The sequence below is a fragment of the Notolepis coatsorum genome (genome assembly GCF_963971535.1).
Source record: "Notolepis coatsorum genome assembly, chromosome: 2".
Classification (NCBI taxonomy): Eukaryota; Metazoa; Chordata; class Actinopteri; order Aulopiformes; family Paralepididae; genus Notolepis; species Notolepis coatsorum.
The window spans coordinates 130,395,257-130,407,418 of record NC_140166.1 but is presented as its reverse complement, the minus strand read 5'-3'; the positions used below and the strand labels follow the sequence as shown (position 1 = coordinate 130,407,418).

The 12,162-nt window shown below is 45.3% G+C and overlaps 1 protein-coding gene across 3 annotated transcripts in view; it reads right to left on the bottom strand.

The window, feature by feature from the left end:
* cep85 (centrosomal protein 85) overlaps nt 1-12,162 on the bottom strand; it is a 34,976-nt gene that overhangs the window by 13,708 nt on the left and 9,106 nt on the right. For all 3 annotated transcript variants that reach the window (XM_084307679.1, XM_084307680.1, XM_084307681.1), the window contains 3 exons: nt 9,438-10,150; nt 7,890-8,026; nt 4,846-4,963 (listed from right to left, as the gene is read on the bottom strand). In XM_084307679.1, coding sequence (XP_084163805.1) covers nt 4,846-4,963; nt 7,890-8,026; nt 9,438-10,150 — 968 coding nt within the window. The remainder of the gene's footprint in view (nt 1-4,845; nt 4,964-7,889; nt 8,027-9,437; nt 10,151-12,162) is intronic.

Below are 12,162 nucleotides of genomic sequence, written 5' to 3'. Positions count from 1 at the left end.
AAGATAAGTATCTACAGATATCTAAACTGAATTTCTTTTTTCTCCACCCGATTTTTTTTATCTGCTTTTTCTCCCCATTTTTTCAATTTTTCTCCCATCCCAATTTCGTATTATCCAATTCTTCCCTCCCCTGTCTCGAACGTTAGTAGACCATGCCTCCCACTGGTCGGCTGCAATGTGGACGAAGCCTTGCATCACGTGTCCCCTCCGGTACACGAGGAGGCAGCCGTCGCATCTTTTCACCTGCACAGCGTGATCTCTCAGTGGCGAGGAGTAACGCGTGGGAGGCTCACGCTGCCCCCGATACGTCCCGATTCTGCTGTACAGGCGCACCAACTGACCTGTAGGAGTCGCTGTCCACAACGTCCGATCCCCACCCACCGGCTTTCCCACCCCCTAATACTGCCAATCGTAGGCCTGCCGCGATAAGCAATAAATCGATTAATTGCCGCGATAATTAAAATGAATGCAATGATTTTGACGGGCGCGATTAATTGCTACTGTATTTGCGCGTTTGTTTGAGGCGGAACCAGTGCCCCTTCTCAGTCACTGTCCGTGTTGGGAGGCGGGCCGCTGGCTTTACTACAGAGCACAGCACAGGAGCTCCGTGGGGCTAACGTTACCCCTCATTGTGTCTATTCTACTAGCATTAACGTTACTCATACAAACAATCAATAGCGAGTTATATTGATCACGCTATGTACGATAGCCATGCTAAAACGCTAGCACAACATTAGCACCTAACCTAACAACAAGCCTTAACAAGTCAGCGATCTTTTTGCGAGACTAAACTCTCCGCTCGGTGGCAAATTGTGTTGATGTCGGTTTTGTTTAATCAATAAATGAGGCAGAATACAGTGACTGTATCCTTTGTTTATTGCACTTGTGCCTGCTGCAAACATAATGATTATGAAATCCTATGCGAGACATTAAAGATAGCGGCGTTCTGTTTTCGTTCAGACTCCCTCAGACTATCCAACGAGTGACACTCTATTCTGACCAATCAGTGGTCTGCAGTGTTTCACGTGACTTTTCTGGTACCACTTCTACCAATAAGATGCATGCATCTCACTCGCTTGGAACCACGACAGAGCAGGGACTAAAAAAGTACCTGATAATTACAACAATACTTCCGGTCCGGTCGGTGGGCTTCAAAATAAAAGTCTAAAACACCGGAAAAGACGGAGCGGTGGGCTTCAAAATAAAAGTTTTGGAAAATAAATTTCTCCAAAAAAAAATTCTCTAACCGGTCGCAATAATATCGCTTATCGCGATATTTTCGGGGGCAATTAATCGCCCAGCAAAATGTGTTATCGTGGCAGGCCTAGCCAATCGTATTAGTATGAATGACCAGCCAAGCCGGAAGCAACGCCGAGAGCTGGGCTCGAACCCAGCATCTCCTGCGTTTGTGGCGAGCGCCTTTCCCACTGCGCCATTTAGCCGCCCACTCTCCACCCCTGATTTGAAAGTAAAAAGAAACGTTCACTAGCTGCTAGTTAACACTATAAGGACCGGCCACGTATATATACGTGTTTCGGTGCCATGCGTTGTGGACCAGAGCCACGTATATAGCCGTGGCAAGTTGTTATTGTTTTATTCCATATTTATAACGCTATTAACGTCCGCGATCGAGATGCATGACCTACCCACATATTTGATTTTCGAAACATGCAATACCGGCCAGATCCGCTTAGGGGCGCCATCGCTCCACTGCAGTATCATTGAGGGCGATTGTAAAAAAAAAATCTTTTACAGTCTGTGGGCGGATCATATGAGCCTCGATTCCAAACGAAGACCCTCCATCTTTGATCTCGTTACCGAACGCATATTTCAGCCTGGAATAATGGGATTTATGATTAGCCAATGGACATATCGATCTACCAGAATCCGATGACTAATGAAGAAATGCTGCCGGCGATCACATGGCCTGACGGTAGGATACTATTCCCCCAAATTACAGCTGGATTGGACATTGTTTTAAAAACTAACGTGATCGATCACTGACATTGGCTACCTGAACGCACACTGTATTGCTAATCAATAATACTAATCGGTGTTCCCCGCCGCCCCCATTTCATCCATAGATGCTCTGTAATAGTCCGGATGCTACGCAGTTTGTTTTATTTCATTCGTATATATACAGCAGAAATGGCGTTTGATATAACGGCGCCAACGTTTAGCCTATTATCTAGCTTCCTGGAAAAAAGACGAGACGAAAAGCGCGATAAACCTTATATTCACGACGCTATAAAATGACAACCAACCGATGGATTTTTATTTTCTTTAAGCCATTATGAAGGCACGGTTTATGCACTCAAGTGACAATGAGAATGGACAGATAGCAATACTATAAATTATATATATAGCTCTTAGAAAGTACATCGGTTTGTAAACAAACCTGTCCTCTGAGGCATAAATCGCCGCAAGACTGTGGTCGCCAAAGTGTTAACAAGCTGACCTGCAAGCCTGCGTTGTTTTTCAAGAAAATTATTTTAGTGTGTGGACAGGGTCTCAATCCTGCACTGCTCTGCCGTTAGTGGACAATCTGTAGCAGACACCGATCCGCCATGTTTGTTTAGCGCCGTCTAGGGCTGACCCCTATTAGTCGAATAATCGATCGAAAGGAGCCGTAGTCGACTGCCAACCTCTTAGTCGAATGCAAAAAAAATAAATATAATTTTTTTAATCATTCTTTCCAAAAGAAAAGAGGCCTAGAAGCGTGGCTAACGCTAATGGCACGCATACCAGAGGCTAACTGCCTAAGAAAACAGGCACAGAGGCACCAAAGAGGATTTCACCCATCTAATCCTGTGATTAAGACGGGGAGGACGCAACCCTCTTTGCGCCGCCCCTGTGCCTCAAATAGATCCGCTATCAGCTCTATCTTTAATCTTTCAAAATGTTCAGTTGCTATCGCTATCAGCTCTATCTTAAATTTTTCTAAATGTTCAGTTGCTATTGCATGCACTCATCTGTGTTTCACTACACACATGAGTGCATGCTTACCAACTGTCCGTCTGCAACACTACTATCACCGACATCTAAGAAGGGAGATCCCCCCTTGAATTGGCCCTTCTAAGGTTTCTCTCCTCCACATTGCCTGTGGTGCATTTTTTCCTAGTGCTAGGTTTTAGTGAGTTTTTCCTTACCTTCGCGTGGGGTATGTCTGGGAGTGTTCACATTTCATTCATTTATTTTGCATTTATTTAAAATTTGTTGCACATTATGGTGTTCTTGTTTTGTTTCTTGACTTATTGTGATGTTTCTTCTTGACTTGTTTAAAGAAGATGTGTCCGGCCCATGGGGACATTAACGTGTGTTGTCAGGCCTTACAAATAAATTGTATTTGATTTATGATTTAATGAACACACTAGACTAGACAAATATCAAGATGTATCCATCAGTGGACCAATTGCATGCTTTTGCAGAGAACAAGAAGCCTTCCGTCGACTCCTTCAGACATTAAGCACCCCCACAGCCCAAATGAAATGATAAAAAAAAAATATATATATATATATATATATATATATATATATATATATATATAAAAGACAGCTTAAAACCTATCTCTTTGCTCAGGCATTTCAATGACTTACCTGCACTATTCTTACCCTGCCTACTTTTCTATGCTAATTTTATCTTATTTTACACTGCCTATCAAATTCATGTGTCGGTTATATGACTATTTTTAAACTGAATCATTTTAAACTATTTTTCACACTTTTTACTGTAACCTTGCTATTTACATTTTTTACTGTTGTTGTATGTCCGTTCTATTTTATAATTTTTAGACTATTTTTAAACTTAATAATTTTACTTTATTATTTGTATTACTGAATAGAGAGCATATTAGGATGCTAGATCCTAATGTGAAACACTGATTTACCATACCCTGCTATGCTCACCCATGCCTGTATTTTTACTGTTGTGAAGCACTTTGAACTGCAACCTCTGTATGAAAAGTGCTATACAAATAAAGTTATTATATTATTATATATATATATTATAATTTTTTCTTCTTCAATTTTTTATTTTCTTTTCATAGTAGACTAATAGTCGACTATCGGCTAATTTCGGCCAATCAAAGTCGACTATCCAAATCCTTAAGGCCCTCTCATAGTCGAGCGGACCATACACGGAGCAGACTCCCGCGGGCTCAAAGCGGACTCAAAGGGAGTCAAAGCAGACCCACAGCAGCAGACCCACAGCAGAGTGCAAGTGCGAAGCTCCTATTTTCTGACGCGCGGACGTCCGCGGCGCCCACTTGGTGTCACACAAACTGGCGCGAGGTGTAAACTGGTGTAAACTGGCGCGAGACATGTAGGAAATTGGTCCGTGGAGGTACGCTCGACTATGAAAGCTCAAAGAGTCCAGCAGACCTCCGCTGAGTCCAGTCCGCGTACAGTCCGCTCGACTATGGGAGCACCTTTAGTCGGGGACAGCCCTAGCGCCGTCGGGCCTGATGTTTTCCTTCGGTCATGGCGTGCTTTATCGGGGGGGGGGTCTTGGATGGGGATGTGGTAGGGATTGATGTGTGGGGTGTTCGGGGGACTGAAATGTATGCCATTTTTTATTTTTTTTGTGCTGATTTTATGCCTATGTTCATTTTCATACTAATTGCTGTGGTGCACTCTGGACTGAGAGAGTACTATGTACCGGTAGATAGTTATTCATATTTATTATTGTTATATTGTAGAAATGTGTGCATTGAAATGTCTGTAAAGTCTCGACTACATTGAAAATGAGGGTGACCGTAATTGTAATTTCGAGAATAAATAAAGGTTGATGATGATGATGTAAGGTATATACGTGTGTGGAGGAGGCAGTGCGTGCGTTTCGGCTGACCTGCAGTCGGAGCATGCAGACGTCTCCGTACGGCGCCCCGCGGCCCAGCAGCGCTCCGTGGACCTGGAGCTCGCTCTCCCGGAGACGCTGCTCCAGCAGGCCCATCTGCTGCTTCTGTCTGCAACAAGAACCAGGGTGCAGACACCCGTCGTCAACACCACACAGAACTGAGACAAGATATTCCTTTATTGATCCCCTTCGGGGGGGATTCTGGCATCATAGCAGCGTGGGGGAGGAGGGGAGGTACTGGTATGGGCAGGGTAATAGTAGAAATACATAAATGTAGGCAATAGAATTAGATCTGAATATAGAAATATGAGAAAAATTAGCAATGTAAACAAAAAGGTGCAGATGAGGGTTTGTATGCCCCATCGGTCATAATTATATGTTACACTGTTGAGTATTCTTGAAAGAAATATAGGCAATAAAAAAAACGTGATATAGAAATATGAGAAAAATTTGCAATGTAAACAAAAGGTGCAGATGAGGGTCTGTATGCCCCATCGGTCATATTATACGCTACACGAAATATAGGCAATAAAAAAAAACGTGAATCTGAATATATACTATGAGCAATAGTAAAAGTAAACCGTATATACACAAGGTGCAGTCACATAACATTGTCATCTTTTATATTGCAGTACGTTCCCCACAAAACTATACATTGAAATATCACATTTATTACATGAAAATTAAGTGTGACTGAAAGCTTTTTCACTCTATATCCTCATCCCTGCGATAACTTATAAGCCTCCACAGCAAATCCGCTTGGCGTCGGGTCTCTAGACCGCTAGCGGCTTTGTGAGCGGGCTGAAGAGGTGGCCGTCTCCAACCAAAACGCTCTAAATACTTCCGTCTACAGACAAAACTGCTCGGCTAGCTCAGCCTCCCGGTAACTAAAGCCGGTGTTTGCCAAGGCTTTTTTTCATGCAATTGACTAAGCCACTGAAGTTACACGTTTCACGCGGTCACTTCCTGGTTGTGAGCACCATTCAGCCACTGAAGTTACACATTTCATGCGGTCACACTTCCTGGTTGTGAGCACCATTCAGCCACTGAAGTTACACATTTCATGCGGTCACACTTCCTGGTTGTGAGCACCATTCAGCCACTGAAGTTACACGTTTCACGCAGTCACTTCCTGGTTGTGAGCACCATTCCGCCACTGAAGTTACACGTTTCACGCGGTCACTTCCTGGTTGTGAGCACCATTCCGCCACTGAAGTTACACGTTTCACGCGGTCACTTCCTGGTTGTGAGCACCATTCAGCCACTGAAGTTACACGTTTCACGCGGTCACACTTCCTGGTTGTGAGCACCATTCAGCCACTGAAGTTACACGTTTCACGCGGTCACACTTCCTGGTTGTGAGCACCATTCAGCCACTGAAGTTACACGTTTCATGTGGTCACACTTCCTGGTTGTGAGCACCATTCCGCCACTGAAGTTACACGTTTCACGCGGTCACTTCCTGGTTGTGAGCACCATTCAGCCACTGAAGTTACACGTTTCACACGGTCACTTCCTGGTTGTGAGCACCATTCAGCCACTGAAGTTACACGTTTCATGCGGTCACACTTCCTGGTTGTGAGCACCATTCAGCCACTGAAGTTACACGTTTCACGCGGTCACACTTCCTGGTTGTGAGCACCATTCAGCCACTGAAGTTACACGTTTCACGCGGTCACTTCCTGGTTGTGAGCACCATTCAGCCACTGAAGTTACACGTTTCACGCGGTCACTTCCTGGTTGTGAGCACCATTCAGCACCATCGACTCGCCTTTAGACAAGCCTGGACAATAGGGTTGTTTTGAAAACCACGTTTCCATATAAATCTCTATATACGAGGGTATAGGCAGTAGAAACGAGCAGTAAAAGTGTGTCCGACTCTTAACGCTCTGGGATCCTCTGGTCCATTTAGGAAATCCCTGAACATGAACTTGCATTGGTTTGTGATAGATTATTAGTTACTGGGTATTTCAAAGTACCTCATATTTGGTACCATTTTGAAGCCAACAACTAGGGCTTTCCAATGATATAAAATAAGTGTATGATCATCATAATTTTTATTATTATGGTTCATATGTAGTTGCACTTGAACTTGTTGAAATTAAACTTGGGAAGACCAAAACCTGCACAGACTACAACATGTTTTTTTTTTGATCCACTTTTTCTCCCATTTTTCTATATTTTTCTCCCATCCCAATTTCGTATCATCCAATTCAACCCTCCCCTGTCACGAATGCTGTTTCTTGCCTCCCACAAGCCGGCTGCAATGTGGACTAAGTCATACATAGCACAAGTCCCCTCCGGTACTTGAGGTAACAGCAGTCGCATCTTTTCACCTGCGCAGCTCGATCTCTCAGTGTCGAGGAGTAACGCGTGGGAGGCTCACGCTGCCCCCGACACTTCCTGATTCTACTGCGCAGGCGCACCAACCGACTTGTAGGAGTCGCTTGTTCACAACGTTCGATCCCCACCCTTCAGTTTTCCCTCCCCGTAATACGGCCAATGTGTATTACTGCGGACGACCAGCCAAACTGAAAAACAATGTGGAGAGCTGGATTCGAACACGCGAATCCTAGCGTCTCCACACTGGTGGCGAGTGCCTTAGACCACTACACCACCTAGCCGCCCCACAGACTACAACATGTATACATGTACATGTATATTATCATGCCAGAGAGTATCTTGTGTATACCGCACCTTGAATTTCCCCCAATGGGATCAATAAAGGAATATCTCATCTTTAAAATAGAACCATTATCCATATTATTTTGCATGAGTCCCATCCAGCTACAGTGTAGCCGCTACACCCTCACTGCCTCGTGAAGGGGAGCAGTGGCTCCAACGTGAGGGAGGGCCGTGTTGTGAAAAGAGGGGGAGAGGACTTTGACGCACTTTGCTATTTTAAGATGTTTTACAACAGTTAATTTTGACTGCAGTGACTGGTGGGAACCGTTGGGTCACTCTCTGGGTTATTAATAAGTCGTCGCGGGGGGCCCTTCCCCCATCGTCACAGGCCCTTCCCCGTCGTCACGTACCTCTCGATGAGAAGCTCCTTCTCCTTCAGCATGCTCTCATTGGCTTGGACCAGAGCGTCCCACTTGCCGGGGTCGGGGTGCAGCGCCGGGCTGTACGGAGGCGGGTACTGGCCCTGGCCCACTCCTGCCGTCATCAGCTGGACCAACAGCGACACAGAACACAGAGACACTCACTACAAAATATATTTTAAAAACTAATCACAGCCTCTCTTTTTTTTAATTTTTTTTACCCAGTCCATCTGAAATGTCAACCAGAATCTAGTGTACTTATTTTTTTTACAAAACCCTACTTGGTCTAAGCCCTCCGTATTTGATATACCTGTTATTAAACGTTTCATCTACTCCCTATAACACAAGAGCTGCTCACCCGTTCCCAGTGTTAAAACTTCCTTTGGTCAACCCTCCTTCCAATTTGCTGCTCCCAGCAGTTGGAACGAGATGCAAAAGACTTTGAAAATGGACAAACTTACTCCCCTCACTACCTTTAAAGACTCCATCGCAGAATTGTTTACACCGGCTGCAAGTCTGTCACCCAGCCTTTCAACTGTACTTTTTCTGTTCTGCTTCATGTATTACATACCATGTCATTTGATTTGGTTGTTTGATGTGCGTTTTAATTATTTTCCTTATCCCTGTGATTAGGGCTGGGCGATTCTTGCTAAAATGTGAATCAGGTTTTTTTTCCACACGATTCTTATTTTTTCAATAAAATCATTTATTGCACTATTTTTTTTTAAGATTTATTTTTTAGCGTTTATCGCTTTTTACTGCTTGGCAGTCCAGTCGAGAGAGAGAGAGGAGGAACGGGAGACAGAGTGGGGGTAAGACATTCGGCAAATAACGACGGGTCCGGGAATCGAACCCGGGTCGGCCGTGCCGGGACTCAGCACGTTATGTGGTTCGCCACTGGGGCGCCCGCACTTTCTTAAACAGACAACATAACATATGTCAAAGTGCTTGACTTAAACTTAAAAGTCTCTTGTAACATACAAAATAACTCAAGTCAGAATCATCATCATTTAAAAAAGTTAAGTAAAAAAAAATCATCATAATTTTGAAATGAGATTGCATAGGTCTATAAATCGAGATCGCGATTTATTTTTTAGATTAATTGCCCAGCCCTACCTGTGATGTATGTATCGTCTGTCTCGTTTCTATTTTATTTTTGTCCCCTCTCCCCGTTACCCTTCGAGAGTCACCACCAGGCCGTCTAATTGTGAATAAGAATTTGTCCTTAATAGACCTGGCTGGTAAAATAAAGGTGCCATAAATAAAAAAAAAAAAACATTTCCATTTAATGATAATAATATTTACTCCCCCAGGCTGTGGCTGTTGATAAAAGACACAAAGTCCTTCCTCGATGAATTGAAACACTGAATACAGAATCATACAGAGAACTATAAAGTTAAGTTAGACTCATTATTATTTTCTATTTTTGCAAAAGTCTACACACTGTGCACTGCAGTTTCCCCCACTCCCTCCATCTTACTCCACTGATGCCTCAGTCAGAGGCCCCAGACGTAGGCCTGCTGTCGCTGCTGTGCTCACCTGCATCTGTTCCACCTGCAGGCGGAGACTCTCCAGCTGCTGCTTCTGCTGCTGCTGCTGCTGCCAGCTGGGGAGGTCACCGCACCGGTCCTGCAGCAGGGGCTCGTAGGCCTTGGCCCCCGGGTGCTCCCTCAGCAGAGCCTGCGTCTGCAGCCCCAGAGAGCCGGGGTAAAGGACCCCGGCCCGGGCCTCGGGGAGGACCTTGTACGAGTGCTCCAGGACCGCCCTGTAGGGTTCGCCTCCGCACTCCGGGGCGTCGCCGAGCTGCAAGCGGAGCCGGACGTCGGGGCACAGCCCCCCCAGCAGGGCGGACTGGTTCAGCGTGGGCTCCACGGCGGGGGTGTCGAAGCGCGTGTGCTCCCCCGCCCCCGCGGGAAACATCGAGTGGTCCAGTCCGTTCACGAGGCTGAGGTAGCGGCTCAGGCAGTCGGGCTTCGGCGATGGGGGTTCTGCGCCGGCGCCGGCGGGCTGAGCGTCCAGGTTGGGCGAGGACGCCGACTTTGAGAGAGAGGAGGACTTGGAGCTGGAGCCGCTGGAGGTCCTGGAGCCCGAGGACGGTCGGTGGACGTCGGTGGAGGAGGGCTGGGGCTCCTCCTGGAGGCGGGGCTGGTGCTTGGAGGCTCCGGCCGTGGACGGCATCACGTGGGCGGTGGGGATGGGGATCTGACTGCGGATGGGCTGGAAGGAAGGGCTGCTGCTGGAACTGCAGAAATCTAAGAGCGAGAGAGGGTTCAGTTAAGGGCGGAAGGTGGAGCCAATATGATGGTATCCATCATGGATCCATACAAAAGGTATGGATTTTTACTATACAGGCATCCACTATATACACATATATAAATACATTTACATTTAGCCGACGCTTTTATCCAAAGTGACTTACAAGTTGTGTACAACTCTGGCAGCTAAGGGTCAGTAGTAACATTGTTCGTCAAACAGTGTTGAACTTGAGTGCATAGTAGTGTAGACATATTAGCATAGTAGGTAGTAATATAGGCATGGTAGATTACTTAGCAAAGTGCATACAGTACGAAGGTTAGTAGTCAATGAAGAGGTGTGTTTTTAGTCACCAGCGGAAAATCTGGCAAGTTTCTGTGGTGGGAAGTTCGTTCCACCATTGTGTAGAGCGATGACCGAGAATAGCCTGCTTCACTTTGATGATATATTACATACTGTATATATTTTTTAAACCAATCAAAAAAAATATTCCTCACAGCAGTATTAAAAAGGTAAATACAATAGGCCATTTTGAATGAAATAGGACCACGACAATCGTCTTACAAAGATAAAGATGTGCACAATATCACATTGTCATTTGCACTAGAAAACGATACCATCAAATACCGTTATACCCAGTTTAATCACCTGTACATTGTATATCACTATTGCACTTTACCGTTACATTTGCACTTTGGTTGGATGCCAAACTTCTTCTCGTTGTACTGTACTAGTGCTGTATAATGACAATTAATCGAATCTAATCTAGTCTGTGTGCTTCCCACCTCTGCTGTGTTCCAGTGGTCACAGGCTGCTCAGCGAGGGGAACGAGAAGACTCTGAGGTACAGAGGGAGGACAAGAGTTTTGGGGAGCGAGAAGACTGAGGTACAGAGGGAGGACAAGCGTTTGAGAGCGTGGCGCCCTTCGTTAAACACTGACCCTTTGGGCACCCAAGTGGCGACCCATGTAACGTGCTGCGTCGCGAAGCGGCCGACCCAGGTTCGATTCCCGGACCCAGCGTCCTTTGCCGAATGTCTTCCCCCCGCTCTGTCTCCCATTCTTCCTCTATCTCTACCGGACTGCCCGATAGTACAAACAAATAAAAATCAACCAAAAACATAATAAAAAATTATAATAAATAAACTGACCCTTTAAACATACTGGTGGACGCACATTTTGGAAGACCATGCGCGTTGCTTTTAGCACGATTACATTAACCTGGGACACTGGGAAGCAGATCGTGAAATGAATAGAAGCACTAAGTTTTAGATTCAAACTCATCATTATAAACTAATCATTATTACCAACTGTTGTGCCTTCTCCCATGCTTGAATTGAATATATCGGTCCTGAAATTTTTTTGGAAAATCTGTGATAAGCACTAGATTTAAAAAGAGGTCCTTCCGCATAATCCTATGCAGGGAACTCAATTCCACAAAGTTGTCGATTAAAATCAACCGATCGATTATTCGACAGATTCCTATGGCCGTTAGTCGACCAAGAGTCTCTTTAGTCGGTGGATGACCCCAAGCGCTGGATGAAAACAAACACAGCGCGGCGCCTTTTCCACAGTGTCAACTGAACTAGAGCAGAATGTCTATCTACAGAACTAGTGCCAGGTCAATTTACTCCATTTTCAGGTGCTGGTGCAACCCCCCCCCCCCCCCCCCCCCCCCCCCCCCGAGCAGGGTTTGTGGGTGGCCTACTTTGTCCTTCATCACGTGTCACCAATGACAACTTGGACAGTCTCGACTCTCTCATATATATATATATATATATGTTGCACGGTGAAAGTTATAGCCTGTGATTGAATGTAGCCAGATTGAATGCATGAAATGTATAGTTCCATGTGAAATGCTTATTGTGCCCAGGTGAAAGTTAGCCGATACACAACTGCTGAGTTTGCAGTTTTCTGCCCGAGGGGCCGTTTATTCACCCAAAGCAAGAAGCGTATGACTTCTCCTACATACAAGAATAGACAGGCACACGCTCGGATCATCAATGAACACAC